Source organism: Camellia sinensis, chromosome 10, assembly GCF_055761805.1.
Source record: "Camellia sinensis isolate YWXY chromosome 10, ASM5576180v1, whole genome shotgun sequence".
In the NCBI taxonomy this organism is placed as follows: Eukaryota; Viridiplantae; Streptophyta; class Magnoliopsida; order Ericales; family Theaceae; genus Camellia; species Camellia sinensis.
The window spans coordinates 78042554-78059315 of record NC_138970.1 but is presented as its reverse complement, the minus strand read 5'-3'; the positions used below and the strand labels follow the sequence as shown (position 1 = coordinate 78059315).

Sequence of the window (16762 nt, the reverse complement as noted above, 5' to 3'; positions counted from 1 at the left end):
ATAAGAAGAAAAATTTGAATAGATAGTCAAAAAAATTTAACAAAATGTTAAAAGTTTGAACAGGTAAATAAAAATTTGAATAGATAGATGACAAACTTGAACAGATGGATGAAAATTTGAACAGATAGTCATAAGAAGTCAACAGATAAATTAAAGAGTAAAATTGAAAATAAAATATCCTTCAAAACACGTAGAAGGATTTTTCACCAAACTATTTCACAAATGATGAACAAAAAATATCTATTGAGCCTATTGCCTTAGACACTCTCTAAATTGAATTTATCATAAATTTTCTCTAAGTACAAGACAATGAAATTTATATTAATAAATATGCATAAAATTATTTACTTATATTTCGGAAGTGAAAAAATAAGTAAAAAAATAATACCATACAATAAAGGCAGTCAACTTATGAATTGTGCTAAGAATTCCAAATAATTTGTCAATTTTTTACTAAAACCTTTTATATGAATATGAAACTCACACATATTTAGATTTATATGATTCACACACTTATATAAGAAGTTTAATTAAAATATATATATAAATTATTTAAGGTACATAACATTTTCTCGCCTAGATATAAACTTTTTTATGACCTGCTATGTTTCTGGGTTGAGTCTTTGTGGTTAAGTAGTTTCATCACATCTTGAATCAACAATCTCATATTTAAATATGAAGAACCTCCTTCTTCTATTGCCTTTTTTGCCATCTCCCCAAGTACTCTTGCCCTTTTCCTTCTCTCTTCTCCATGAATTCTTTCACCCATTACTTTCTCAACAGCGTCCTTGATTGCCTCTCTCTCCACCAACTCCTTACATTTGTCTTCCTCAAATAAGGGTCGAACCCCCTGAGCCCCAACACTTATTCCTATGTCCAAAACCTGCACAACTAACTTCTCATTCAAAAATTGCTCGGCGAATATCGGCCACGTTAGCATCGGCACACCTGCACACACCCCTTCCAGTGTCGAATTCCACCCGCAGTGTGTCAAAAACGCCCCCACAGCCCGGTGCGACAATGAGTACTTGCGGTGCCCAGTCTCGAATCAGAAGCCCTCTCCCATTCGTTCTTTCCTCGAATCTATTTTCTTCCTGTTAAAATTTACCTACACCTACCACCACCTACTACCACACATACTACACCTACCACCAATTTACCCTCACCTACTCCTCACCTACTACCCAAATCCTCTTCTATATAATAGGAATCCTTGTAATATCAATAAGACAACATCAATACATCAATCAATACTACATCATTTTTAACATTCTATCAGAGCTATAAGATTTAGGCTTGTATTTTTTTCTCACCGGCGGGCAGCCGGCCGGCAACCTTGCCTTCGCTGCCCGCTGGAATTTTTTTTTACACATACCTTCACTCCTCACGGATGGCAGCCTCTCTCACCTTCGGCCACATCTCCGACTGCAACTCCGGCTCCTCCTACTTCAAATCCAGCCCCACCGACACCTCCTGCTCCGACCACCACGGCGCCACCTCCTGTGGTGTCCGCTCCACCGGCCACTCCACCACCATCTCCTATGCCTCCCGCACCGTTGCCTACGCCAGCTGTTCCACCTGCAAAGTTCTTCACTTGTATCCATGGCCAACACATTGCTACGCAGCCGGGAACCATTCTGCAAATACCTCTCTCTCTGTGCAGTCTGTTCCCTCTTCTCCCTTACGATCATGGGCCAGATCACGATCGGCATCAATGGCTTTGGAAGGCTTGGCCGGTTGGTGGCCAGATTGGCTCTGCAACGAGACGATGTTGAGCTCGTCGCTGTCAACAATCCCTTCATCCCCACATGTTCCCCATTTCTTTTCTTTTCTTTCTTTTCCACTTTCACACCCTTTATTTTTTTTTTTATTCTCTTTGAATTCCCTCTCTTTTCCTTTCTTTTTCTCCACTAGCCGACATACACCTGCATACAGAGCCCTTTTTCTTTTTTTTTTTTATTTAATCCACCCCACTCCACTTTCTCTTCTTTTCATCTATCTCTTTATCTATATATCTATGTTTCTTTTAATCTATCGCACAGACCATTCTTATTAGTATTATTATTATTTTTGTTTCTTTTTTTATTTTTGCACAACCACCAAAAAAAAAAAAAAAAAAAAAAGAAAAAGAGACGAAGAACCAATCAAATATGTTCTCTCTTTAATTGATGACATGCTTGCAGCAACCTCAACAAGAGCACGATTCTTTAAAAAAAAAAAAAAAAAAAAAAACTACCAGTTCCTCACCATCGCCCAACTTTTGTCCCCTTCTTTTCTTCTTTATCATTACACCCAGACACACTCATTCACACTGCCTGTATAATATATTATATTCTCTTATCCTTTGCCATATTACTTTTATTTATTTTATTTTTATATTCCCTTTTCCATTAAAAAATAAATAAATAAATAAAAATATAAATATAGATAAATAAATACATAAATACATTAAAAAAAAAATATATATATATATATATACAGATTTGCACACCAAACTTTCCCTTATTTTATTCATGTCGGGGCTCACCCCGATCACCATTTTACATAATAATAAAAAAAAAAAAAAACATCCACAGGCGGGCTTTTTCTTCTCTACTCTGCTGCAGGTCTCTTCTTCTTGCCTCCGTCCTGGGCGGCCCTTGACGGTGTTGCTTCCGTGTTTCCCGCTCCACTGGGCACGATCACTACTCCCTGCTCCTCCACTGCAGCATATGGCGGCCCTCCAAATCGGAACATCACGGTGGCCTTCCGCTTCAGCTCCTTATTTTCTGCTTTCAGCACACTTATCTCTGCTCGCGCATCCTTATACATGCGTTGGAGCAGAGCCAGTTGGGCGTTTAAATGCTGCACCTCATTTGTCCTACTCTGTAGCCGGTTCGACAAGTTTGTGACCGCCGTCATGGTTTCCACACATGACTTCAAAGTATACTGATTGGCCTCCACATCCGACTGCACTGCCATTCTTTGCTCCACAGACCGCATCGGAAAGTTCAACGGAGCAAACTCCGGGGCGCTTGGTTGAGTTTCCAGTGCCACCGCACCAGTTCTCTCTCTCGTTGACTCGTTGAGGTCGGGAAAGAGGGTGAGCAGCCCGCGGGAAGACGAAGCCATTTTTCTGGGCTACAAAGTGTTCCACAGTTTCTCTCTCCGAAGAGGCAGAGTTTTTCAGAGAAGGGTTGGTTTCAGAGGTTTCAGAATGGTATGCCTCAGCCTCAGCCTTCGTCTTGGTTAAATAGCCAAGGCAGCCACGCGTATCGCGCGCCACTTGACGCCAGACGACAAACGGGCGCGCCAACCAAGACACTCACGTGCCTCGCCATCATGTCCGGCACACCTTTTGATGAATTGGGCACGCCTTTTGATGGCACGCCTTTTGACAAAATTGGGCACACCTTTTGAGGGTGCAACTTTTACAACGGTTCGACATGACCCCATAAACTGTCCCGACATTGATTCCGGTTAGCATCTCCAACGGTCCGACATGACCCTATAAACTGTCCCGACATTGATTCCGGTTAGCATACAGTGTCCTCTACCACGTTATGACACCACCATACAGTGTTCTCTACACCGTTATGACACCACCATACAGTGTCCTCTACACCGTTGTGACACCACCATCCAGTGTCCTCTACAACATTATGACACCACCATCCAGTGTCCTCTACCACGTTATGGCACCACCTTTCAGTGTCTTCACCAACGGTCTGCCACGACCATACAGTGTCTCCTATCTTTTTTTTATTTTTATTTTTTATGTATTTTCTTGTTTTGTTCCTCTCTCCAAACTCAAGTTGGTTAGTTTCTATCCTCCTTGAGTTTGCAGGGGGCTGTTAAAATTTACCTACACCTACCACCACCTACTACCACACCTACTACACCTACCACCAATTTACCCTCACGTACTCCTCACCTACTACCCAAATCCTCTTCTATATAATAGGAATCCTTGTAATATCAATAACACAACATCAATACATCAATCAATACTACATCATTTTTAACACTTCCACCCACTTCTCTATCTCCCCTGCCTTTCCTCCGCCTTTTATAACCCACACAAACGGGCGTTTCGATCCTTCCAATCCTAAAGCAAGCTCGATTAACTGAGGAGTTGAGGCGATCAAAGCTTTCAAGGCATGCGTAAACCACAGAGCCTGGCTTTTGTTCATCGAGCCACATTAAACACTGGTTTTCGTTGATTGCCGGCTTGTTTCCTCTTTCAGCCTTGTCCAAGTTGTCTTTATTGCATAGTGATAGTGGTCCAATACACCAAACTTTATCTCCTTTCGCCTTTCGAATCCCATCAACGTATCTCGGTTCCAGCTCTTCGAAACTGTTAATCACCACCCCGTATGCTTCGGATTCAGCTGCTCGTGCTCGGTTTAGGAACTTTTGCAGTTCCGATGAACCCGCATTGAATAATATAGGCAACAGAGCTTTAGTTAGCTCAATTCTATGAGGCAAGCCAGGGAGGATGAAGAGCTTCGAATCGGGCACACTCTCATGAACTTTTGAAATACGTAAATTGTGTGAGCATAAGAGAGTGAGGCAGCTCATTCCGTCAAAAATAATTCTCGGAATCTGAAACTTGCGAGCAGTGTCGGCTACCCATGAAATATGCTTATCGGCTATTATGCAACACGGACATGGCTCGAGCAGTTCAAACAACTGCTCGAACGGTTCTTGCAACATGTCAATTGCGTCATGGAAATTCTTCATTAGTTCCAGAGATGGGATAGTGTCAATTGTTTCACACCCCTCCGGCAGACCGGCCTCCACGGAGGGGAACCGGAGAGAGAGAAGGCGCAAGGGGACTCCGGATTCAATGGCACGGTTGATGATTGGGTTGAATCTGGAGGAAATGAGGGGTGGTGACGACAGTGACGGTGACACCGTGTTGTGCCAATAATTTGTCCATGTCAATTATGGGGATGAAGTGGCCTGGGGCCATTAGAGGTAATAACACGAAGTGAAGCTGGTGCTTTTGAGAAGCCATTGCTGCTGCGGTGGTGGTTGGATTGGCTATTTTGGATTTATATGTTGGAACAATCTTCTGTGTAAATAAAATAAATTGAAATAAAGTCAAACAAATAAATAAATAACGTACAGTATTTATTTATCAAACTGAATTAAAAATTCAAAGACCAAGTCGAGTGTGTGACACTCTGTCCTTAAGACAGATTCTCCCCGCTACGGTACTTACGGTTGAGTGGCATCTATCTCTTAGGATACAATGATCTTCACAAATTGTAGTAGCACTTCAAACAATTTGTTCGGCGAGCCAAACCTGTGTTCTAACTCTCTGAATATTTATTTCTAAAATTATAAATGAAGAATAATGCACTAAAAGAAATTTGGACAGCAAAGAGAAAAATTTCAGACTGAAATTCTCTAGGCCCAAAACTGTTGGAAAGTGCTGGATTCAAATAGGGCCGAACAGGTGTGATTACACCTGGAACAGATATAAGATCAAGCCGAACAGGTGCAATGTATTTCAAACAAATATGAAAAGTAGCCGTTGCACAGGAACGGTTATTAACCTTCCAAACAAATTGAAGAAGAACCGTAGGTGGACTAATATTGAAAATAGTTGGAATATATATCTTATTAAACTATTTAGAATAGTTTAATTAAATAAAGCCAAAAGTTGAATAGATTTATTAAAACCTTGAATAGGATATAAATATAAATATATTTGACAAACTTTAGGAAACCACTATTTAAATTTAGAATTAAATTAAATTCCCAAAATTACAAATTTTAAGAAACCACTTAGGAACCCAAAATTTGAATTTAGAAAATTAAATTCCCACAGTAATTTTTATTGAAAAAATTCAAATGAATTTTATCTAAAAAATTAATGTTAGACCCGAAAACGACGTCAACTTCCCATTCATTCATAAATGGTTTTGACGTTCCGTCTTCACCGTGTGACTTGCCACGCGTCAATGAACACGTCACCTCTTCGAACCCACTCCAAAAGATATTTGAAACCCACTTAATTTTGGCCTCAAAATTGATCTAAAATAAACCATATAAAACACCATTTTTCCAACATTATACACGAGTTCTAGTGCTTCTGAGAAGCCATTATTGCTGTGGGGTGGGGGGATTGTGGTGGTTGGATTGGCTATTTTGAATTTAAACGCATGAGAGTATTTGGAAAAATTATTTGATGGTGTTTAGCAAGTTGAGAGTTGAGACTTTTAGGAGCTAAAATTGTCATTAATTTTTATGGTCATTTTTCCAAAGAATAATATTAGAAATCATAAAAAAAATATTATAAAATGTTTTATGAAGAATTTTTATCCTTTGATTAGTGTGTGATGTTTTCTTGTATGTATAATTTAACGGTAGAGAATTTTTCATGATTATTTTCATGCACAAGCGACACAAGCTATCAGTTTGTGCCCCGAAAATTGGTGAAAAAAATAATGCCCCAAAAATTGAAAAAATATGAAATAAGTCTTGTTTTTTTTGTTATTGTACTTGGTAAAAATGGCCCCTTAAAAAAGCCAATTTTTTGTTTTCTATTTTATTGATATAGTGAATTATTTAAAAGTAATTAATGGTTGTTTTTCAAATAAATGAATTGTATATAGAATATTATTAATTAGACTTATTACTTATAATTATTTATGAGAAAAACAAACTTTTCAAATTTGAAATTGATTATATCATAAATTTAGTGAAATATTTCACAAGAAAAATTGGATGAGTTTGGCTGATAAGTTGATTAAAACAAACATGATTAGTAATTTTACAGTTAAAAATGTAAAAGTTCAAAAAATTTAAATCACCAACTAGTTAAATTCTGTCAAAAAATAATTTAAATGTTGATTCATATTAAAATTCTATTTTATGTATATAAACATTATATTAGAAACGTGTTTTAAGCCCCAGAAAAGGCAACCGGCCCTGCGTATCACAATGTGAAACATTGCTCAACGACGTTAATAATTCTCTCCTATGCTTGGCTTTAATGTTAGTGACGTAAGTGCCTACACGTGCATTGGATTTTTAGGAAAAAAATATCTGGATGCTTGCTTGTGGTCCATCTCATTGGATTTTGTGTGATTTTGGAAAATTATTAGATGTATTTTTTTAAAGTTGCATGTTATATTGTTTATATGGGATTTTTAATATGAAAAGAAAAAAATAAAAAATAAAAAATAAATAAAAAAGAAGCAATACACCTTTTATTTTTATTTTTATTTTTATAGGAAAACGTTAAAACATTATACTAAAACAAGAGCCACGTCAGAAGCAGCCAACAATTCTAAACTACGAGGGACTTCCTCCAACCAAACAGAGACCCAGCATTACCAGCCATGCGAGGCAACTGGTGGGCAGCTTTATTACCATCCCGCGGAGTGCCCGAGCTTGAGAACGCCCTGAATCTGCTGCCCCCCTCTCGATCTCTTTGAATGATATGCTCTATCAACAAGTCATTTTTGGTTTCCAATTATATAACAAAAGTGAATAAGTATACCCTACTCATAAATTTTTTATTTCAACAATGTAATTAGTTTAAAACACAACGTAAATAATGTCATACAGTACTCTAGAAATACTTTAATTACTGGATTAATCTTGTGATTGATTCCTTATTGAGAAATCAACATTAATGAAATAATAAAATTAATAATATTTCATGAAGTAATTTAATGATATAAAATAACGATTTTTTTTAATGATATATAACATTGTTAAATTCAAAATTAAAATATATTTTAAATTATTTTCAACATCTTCTAAAAATATTAGCCAATCGAAAAATTACACAAAAAAATCCAACGTTGCAAGTGGGCCAAAATAAAAATTCACTAAGCTTGTGCTTGGTTTATAGATTTAGGGAGAGATTTGAAAAAATAAAAAAGAAAAAGTATGTGAATAAAATATAATTACATGCCACCTAAATTTCGCATATGTACGGGGGTTAAATATTCTCTGTTCTCTGTACTCCTTGCACACGAGCTTTAGGCAGCGTCGCTTGGCCTGAAAACAGAAAGACGGTGAGCTTCCCAGCGGTGTGCTGCCGGATAGACCCTCCGACGATCAAGTCAGCACACTTGAAGGAGAAGAAGGGGAGAGCACTTTAGAGAGAGAGAGAGTTGGGAATTCCTCAGATTGCTTACCTCCAACGTCCCCCATGCTTCCTTTTTCTAGGCTGGCCATGCATCCTTAGGGATTGTGGGCGCACTACCTCTGCTGTTTTTCCCTAGACAGGTGGTAATGCTCCCCTCTACCTACCTTACGCGTGTAAAGGCCAAAACCTCCAAACAGCATGTGTGGAGCTGCCAAACGGTATTGACGCGTGCCAGGAGTGGATTTCCCCTCCATCACACCATTGGTCCAGGTGCCACACTCAATCGGGATATCATGACCGACCTATCCCTTGGATAGAAACACCATCATGACCGGGACGGCCGAACTGTAAGAAGTCGGTCCATCCGAACTGACTGGCCATGAGGCGTGCCGGCCTTCGTCTCAATCTAAATTCATTACGGGCTATGGTTGGCTCGCTCAAGACGCTCCACTGCTGATCCAACCAAATACCTAGCCGAATCACAGCTCGGTTGGGCACATGCATGTCTTCGCACTCTGGTCAACAACATAGCTCGGCCAAACGTGATGCCCCGAGAAGCCGTGCAGATTCAGTTTGGCGCCATAGCCCGGCGCAAATCTCCCTCTCAATTGCTCCTTAATCCCATCCGAGCTGAGCGTGATTTGGGATTATCATTCTAACCGGGCTATCCGGATTGGTCGGTCATCGGGGATTGCGCCAATAGTCTTGTCATCGATCATACAGCCGTACTAACAGAGCCATCTTTTCGATGCCACGTGGCCTTACATCATTGGACTCATGCAACCCCACAGCTATCTTCTTCACGCGTAAAATTCAAAAGGTTGCCGCCCTTTGGGTTCCCCACTCCTTTTATACACATGTGAGGGGCTACATACCCCCCTACTTTCATCTTCTCACTCGAGCCAAACCTTAGCCTCCAAGTCCCCAAGCTTCTGCCATCATTGCTTTTCTAGTTGTTCTTGACCATCTTCGTTCTCTCAAAGACTGTAGACAAGATCGTGGTTAATTTCTCTTCACTTGGCATCCATATTGGTAAGTTTACTTGCCCTCCTCCGTACTTTTCATTTACGTTCTTCATGTTCTTGCCTGAGACTGTTAGAATCCTCCTAGTGCCCCCTCTTTGGGGTAACACTGGTACACCTTAGGAAAAAATGGAATCGAAGAAGCAGACGGGGCTCCCATGCCCTTTGTTTCCCCTATCTTCAATGCATCAACTTGATACTTCGGATGAACAGCCTGAACCTCGACGAGACTGAGCAAAACCAGACTTTTTGATCTATAAATAGGATTTAGCCGAGCAAAAACCTGTTTGTGGTCTTGTTTTGAGGCCAAGACCAAGTTGTAAGTAGGGGGCTAGAACCAGACTAGGAATGGCGAGTCGGCATATATTAGGACCGAGATAATAAGAGTGAACCAATCAAACGCACCCAGGAACCCTTACCGAGCTAAAAACTTCCTCATAACAGCCGTGCAATTTATGCCGCACTAATTCTTGGACTTATTTCTTAATAATGCAGAACAAACTAGGACTGACCAGGCTCGTTCAGAGTTACAACCAGTGAGGCTCAAAGTCCGAGCGGACATTCACCAAATTTTTTACTGAGATATGACCTAAATTACCCAACTAAATAAAACCGGGATAGATGGGGAAGTACCGGTTCATGGTGAATTCTCCCGAGGCACTGGCCGAGTTCTGTAGAGAGTACCATATCCCAGACAATGTCCACTTGGAGCTGGCCAAGAAAGGAGACACTCCCTGGGGCGAGCTGGACAAATGCCCCTTCACAGTAGTATCCATTGTAGAAGGAGGTCTGCGCTTCCCGGTCCAACCCCTGACCTACGAGTTTTTAAGGCAAACTAGGCTGTGCCCAACCCAAGTCTCCAACAATACATACAAAATAATAAACGGTGTGGCCGAGCTGAATAGAATACTCGGTTTGAAACTCGGCCTCGCCGAGATATTTCACCAATATGCACTTAGTAAAAATAAAGGTGGGTTTTGCTGGTATCTCAAGGTCAGGAAAGGCCGAGCAAAACTCATCGAAGGTAACTCGGACAAAGAGACCAACGAGGACGATTTTTTGTGGGTGTCCGGTAATTATAAGGACACCGAAGCACCTATATCGGGCTGGTACATAAGAAAAGATTTTGGGAGTACTGGTGAGCATTTCGGCATCAATTTTTTTTTTTTTTTGCTCTTTTTACTGCCGGTCTAACAGTTGCCTTCATGTTGCAGACTATAAACTCTTGGCAGAGGAGTACTCCCGTGCAAACCAGGAGGCCATAAGGGTTGCGTTGCGTCATTCGGCTGAGGAGCGAGAATCACCCAAGCTGCTCGGCTTTGAACCGAGCTACCGCTACACGATGCTGCGCAAGAGCAAGGTGACAGACTTCCTGCATGCACCTTCTCCAGAACCAGATCCCAGCCTTCCGCTGATCAAACTAGTCCCTTTGACAGCCGAGCAAGAGGTGGCCAAGATCCATGCTATCAAGTCAATGATCACCGATGAGGCGAGCGACTCTCAGCGACCGAAGGCAGCTGGGGAAACTTCTTCCACGCCGGCATGCAAGAGGAGGGGGCTGTGCTGGCTCTTGCCAGCGAACAAGCTGCAGGTCAGTCGATGAAAAGGCCGAGAAAAAATCCAACCGAACAATATTTGGCTGGTAAAGATTCAACCGAGCATGCTCTTGCTTCTTGGGGGACCAGACTGAACAATCGATCACCGAGCCATCCACTCGATCCAGTGCCCCCCCGCCTGATCGCCCGAGTTGACCTACAAAGGCCGGGCTGTCTCCGCTGTCGATTTGGTCTACGCGGACAAGGACTACTCTCTCTGCTTCAACATGGCTAAAGGGCTACTCCTCCCTACCGACATGAAGAAGCACGAGGAGTTTTCCGACCTGAAGGTTCTCCGGTCGGCAGCAAAGTCAATAGTGTTGGTAAGTTTGTAAGTTTTCCTGTCGTCAAGTTCCTGCTCGGTTATCACTTTCTGACCTTTTCGTTTGTTGTGCAGGCCGCGCAGAAGAATTACCTTGCCCATGAGCGAATGATCGCTGCGCGAAAAAGTTTGCGGGAGGCCATTACTAACAACAAGGCCAAGGCAGCCGAGCTGGCAAAGCTGAAGGCTACCCAGGAAGAGGTAGCAATCGAGCACGACAAACCCTCTGAATGGTTGGCCCGAGCAGAAGAGGACAAACATTACGCACTCCAACTTACAAAGGCTCGTTACATTGCCAAGCTGCGCAAACTCCGCGATGTCCACAAAACCGAGTTGGACAAGCAGGTCGACGATGTTGAGGATCGTGGTTACGCGGAGGGCGAAAGGGCTTAGGAGCGGCAGGTGGAGGGCACCAAAGATATTTTTTTCCAGTGCAGTTGGAAAGCTGCCATGGAAAAACTTGGCCTTGGCCAGGACTCCAACGTGTTCCAAAACCCACCTTCTGTCTTTATCTCGGTGCATATGACGTCTTACGCCAGCTCCGTACAGAAAAAACTCATTAAAGATGCAAAGCATGAGGCCGCTATAGAAACTACAACCATGCAACCGGCCGAGCAGAATCTTCCAGCTGAGGTTTCTAGGGAAGGGGCCCAATGGCGCGGGGAGCCCGAGCAAGAGGAGCTCGATGTGGTGGTTGATGAGCGAGTTTGGGACATCGAGATGAGGGCAACTGAACACGCTAACACCGTTGATCTAGATTGACCACCTTTTTCTGTTCTTCTCTCCCTTTTTTTTGATGTAACCGGGCTGCGCCCCACTTTTGTAATCATGCTTTTATAATGAATGAAAAGTTTGAACATTCTGCTCGCCTTGTTATCAAAATTTTCCTCGGTCTTTCGAGCCAACCTACCGTGTTCAAAATATTTGTTGAACATAGCACCAACATTTTAAACACGCGACCACTGTCAGCTCGGTAAGAGAGCGAAATCAGCTCCACATTGGTGAGCAAGGAACAGCTCAGTTGACCACGAACAAAATCTGCTCTTTATTAGGCGAGCAGAAACTAGCTCGGTCAATGATTAGCGAATCAACCACACAACTTGAGCAAAACCGGCTCGCTTTTTTGCACGGACAACTGAGACTAGGTACGACGACTGTCCGTACGGGTGACCAATGTCAGCTCGGTCCTAACACAGGTCGGTTGAAACGCAAACTTCATGTTCGGCCGAGCAATGTCATCTCGGCCATAAAACAAGTTGGTCAAAACGCCAACTGTCTAAACGGGCGAGTAATGTCGGCTCGGCCAAAAAACAAGTTGGTTAAAATGCCAACTGCAAAACGGGCGAGTAATGTCAGCTCGGCCCTAGAACAAGTTGGTCAAAACACCAACCTTCTAAACGGGCGAGCAATGTCAACTCGGCCTTAGAATAAGCTGGTCAAAATGCCAACTTTCTATACGGGCGAGCAATGTTAGCTCGGCCCTAGGACAAATTGGTCAAAACGCAAATTGTCAAAACTGGCGAGCAATGTTAGCTCGGCCCAAGGGCAAGTAGCAAGTTGGTCAAAATGCCAACTTTCTATATGGGCGAGCAATGTCGACTCGGCTCTAGAACAAGTTGGGCAAAACACCGACTGTTCGATCGGGTGAACTGTTCCAGCTCGGCCTAATTCAAATTGTCGTTGGCTTCTTGCCCCTGGTATTTTCATAGTAGCTCAATAGCCTTGTAACGTATTTTCATAGAAATGCATAAAATAAGAAAAATGTGGGGCTATCTTTCATTACATGTCAGCAATTTACCTCAAATGCCAAATGGCCAAGGTTCAAAAGGTGATGGAACAGAAAGGATTACATTTCAAAAGTAAAAAATCTTAAGATTAGCTGCATTCCATGGTCTGAAGATAGCTTTACCATCTAAGTCTTCCAGATGGTATGCCTTTTTGCCTGCAAGGCCAGTTACCTTGTATGGCCCTTCTCAGTTTGCACCTAGTTTGCCTTCTCTAGGGATCACTGTGTTGCCCATTACCTTTCTTAAGACCCAGTCTTTGATCTTGAATAGCCTTGGATGCAGGGCCTTGTTGTATTTCTTGGAGAGCTCTTGCTAGTAGGTTGCTATGTGGATCAATGCCCGTTCCCTTCTTTCTTCAGCTAGGTCAAGTTCCAAGGCCACAACTTCATTGTTCAAGTCTGGCTAAAAACTTTGAGACCGGATGGTTGGCATTCCGATTTCCAATGGGATGACAGCCTCCATGCCATAGGCCAAGGCAAATGGAGTTTTCTCGGGTGAACGTCTCGGTGTGGTGCAGTATGCCCAGAGCACATTGGGGAGTTCTTCAGCCCACTTCCCTTTGGCTTTCTCGAGTTGCTTCTTCAGCCCATCTAGGATGGTCTTGTTTGAGGCTTCCGCTTGACCATTTGACTGAGGATAGGCCGGTGTTGAATTGTAGAACTCAATGTTTAAATGAGTGCCATTATCCGAAATGAGGGCCTTCGGTATATTGAAGCGAGTGATGACATTTTTCCAAATGAACTTCTTCATATCTTTTTTTTTTTATAGTTGCCAATGGCTCGGCCTCAACCCACTTAGTGAAGTAGTCGATAGCAGCAATGAAAAACTTGCGGTTCCCTGGAGCTGTTGGAAGTGGTCCCACAATATCCAGCCCCTAAAGCGCGAATGGCCAAGGACTCGTAAGGGGGAGCAACTCTCAAGCCTGCTGGTGGATTTGGTGAGCAAATTTTTAACATTTTTCGCACCTGCGAACGTATTTCTGTGAGTCCGCCTACATGAATGGCCACCAATAACCTTGGGAAATTGCTCAGTAGGCCAAAGACCTGCCCCCAATATGACTCCCGCAGATGCCTTCATGTATCTCGAAGAGGAAAGCTTCTACCTTGTTGGGGTGGACGCACTTCAGGTACGGCCCAGTGAAAGACTTCTTGTATAAGGCGCCAGATGGAGAGAGCCAAAACCGCTCTGATTTGGACCTGATCTTGTGGGCCTTCTTCTTTTCTGTGGGCAAGATTCCATCCTTTAGGAAGGCGATGGGGGGGTCTATCCAGGACGGTCCCAAGTCGGTGCAGAGTACTTCGGGCACTTCTGGTTCCTCGATGCTTGGCCGGGGTAAGAACTCTATTAACGAAGGGTTGGGAAAAGTTGTTTGTATGGAAGCCAGGCAGGCCAGTTCGTCAGCTGCATTGTTTTCCTCGCGATTAATTCGTTCCATTCTTATTGCAGCAAACTTTTTGATCTCTGCTCGTACCAGTGCCTGATATTTGGCCATTCTTTCATCTCTGGCCTCATACTTCCCGGAGACCTGATTGACCACCAACTTGGAGTCGCTGAATACCATAAGTTCCGACGCTTTCATTCGTAATGCACTTTTTAATCCAATGAGGAGGGCTTCATATTCCGCCTCATTGTTGGATGCTGGGAAACCGAGTGTGATCACATGCTTGATGGTCTGCCCTCCTGGGGAAGTCAGCACGATCCCCAGCCCGGCTTCATGTCTGTTAGAGGCCCCAATGACGAAGAGTTTCCACATCTCACCAATGAACAACTTCCAGCAATCAGAGGGATTTTGGGAGCTCCTCAACTCCTAGATATTGGTTGGTTTCTCCATTTCTTGTTCGGCTTCTTTTTGCCCTTTTGTCATTTGTTGTCCACCATCTATCTTTCGTGTCTGAGCCATGGGAGGCACCAAATCCACATTGGCCAGATCGACCAGGCAAACAGGGTGTGTTCCCGGGGCAAATTCTGCCATGAAGTCAGCAAGAGCTTGAGCTTTGATGGCGGTGCCGGGTTGGAACTTGATCTCGTATTGCCCCAATTCCATGGCTCATTTCAGAATTCTCCTGGTAAAATCCTCCTTTTCAAAGAGTGCCTTAAGTGGAAATTTGGTTAGCACAACAATCGTGTGGGCATGAAAATAGTGCGCTAGCTTTCTGGAAGCCATCATCAGGGCCAGAGCTAATTTTTCTAGCGACAGATACCTCGATTCAGCCGGAGCAAGGTCTTTCTTACATAGAAGATAGGGAGGTGCTGGGTGCCTTCAGCACGGACTAGGACGCCGCTTACCGCATGTTGAGAGACCACCAAGTAGAGATACAGTTCTTCGCCTAGTTTTGGTGTGACTAGGATAGGGGCTGAGGAAAGGTATTGTAGACATCCCATTTTTGACCGCCCTTATGACTTGGGCGCTACTGATGGCTTACTTAGTGATGTAGGCTATGCAATGCGAAGGTTCGATTTCTTTGACAAGAGGAGAGTCAAATCCTAACCTCGCACCCCATTTTGGACCGAAGCTATTTTGAATGATTTTAGATCTTAAAACCCTCTCTTTCAAAATATTTTGAAAAAGGTTTCGGCGATGTTCCGAGGCTCGCATTTTGTCAAATGTTGCGCTTTTCGGTAAACCGAGCAAGGACAAAGTGGAAAATGAATGAAAGAGAAATGAAATATTTGAAAAATCTTTTAAAACACCTTGTTTAGAGGTTTGGAGTTGAAGAAAAGAGGAGTGGAGGGAAGAAACCAAGTTGGAAAAGAAGATGGGCATGAATCGCTAAGAGAGAATCGAGCAGCCCTCGCTAAATTAGGCCTATCCTTTTCAATACTTGGATTGCATTTATGAGGCCACCACCGTTGGAAATCTTACTTCTGGGGCTTCATTTTTCACTTAAGAATCTCCTAAAGCCGAGTCCGAATGGGGGAGATATGATTGGTTGAATTTGGGCATCATTCCGGTTGGACCGAAACTGAGCAGCCTTCACTAAAAGAGGGATATCTCTTAGCACACATGAAATTTTGATGTGAGGCTTCCAAATTTGGAAAGAAGACTTCTGGGGCTATAGTTTAGGCTCAAGAATGACTTGAAAAGAAGTCCAGATGAAGGAATTAGGCTTGCTTCAAGTCAGGGACCAGGATTGATTTTTTCCATTGGCCTCTATTGGACTGCATCGGCCACAATTTGACCTCATCGGCCATAGGTTACCCAAAAGTGAACCTTATCAGCCACAAATGTTGGCCGATTGGCCAGAAATGTCCAGAAAGCCCAGAATTGGCAGATATTTCTCCTCCAGCTGTTTCCAACTTGTGCCACCTGTCTCAAATCAGATATTTCGACCCAAGCTTGATATTTTTCTATCTATGAGGCCTTACATCTCATTTTCCAAGGGTTAGAACATTTTTTGAAGGCTTAGATAATTTTGAGAGCTTCTCACTCTAGAATCCTCTCTCTCTAGAAGATTTGTGAGCAAAACTCTCTCCCTCCCTAGAATTCTCTCATTTTCCTCTTGTTTTTGAGCCTTAAACTTAGACTTCTCTACACTCTTGCAAAGAGACCCTAGACCAAACACCTCTACCTTTTGGGCTGAGATTCTTGGAGGTCTTTTTGAGCTCCAAAAGGCTGGTTTTGGCTCAGATTTTGGCTGGTTTTGTTGCTGTCCTTCAAGGTGTTTCAAGGGTAAGAACTTCCTCATTTCAAGCTTGTTTTTGTACACTTGCTTTATTCCCCTTTTTTCCATTGTTTTGTTTCATTTTGGGGCTGGTTTTGGACTATCAAAAACTCTGTTTCTAAGGTGTAAAAATGGTAGTTTAAGGCTTGGTGAGTTTGAGGGTTGTTCTTCTTTTTTGTTCCTTGGCTTGTGAGGCCTTTTGTGCAACTTCTCACCACCTTCAAATCCAACCTTTTTGGCCTTTTCACCACTGAAAATCAGAGGTATTTCAGTGGTGGAAAC

The 16762-nt window shown here is 42.7% G+C and overlaps 1 protein-coding gene and 1 pseudogene across 1 annotated transcript; both read right to left on the bottom strand.

The window, feature by feature from the left end:
• Positions 1–386: 386 nt before the first annotated feature.
• Positions 387–5154, bottom strand: LOC114306890 (UDP-glycosyltransferase 73C3-like; annotated as a pseudogene).
• Positions 5155–13220: 8066 nt separating this feature from the next.
• Positions 13221–13568, bottom strand: LOC145800500 (uncharacterized). The gene has a single exon (XM_082890191.1). It carries the CDS (start codon positions 13566–13568, stop codon positions 13221–13223), a length of 348 nt encoding a protein of 115 aa, XP_082746317.1.
• Between the last annotated feature and the right edge of the window lie 3194 nt (positions 13569–16762).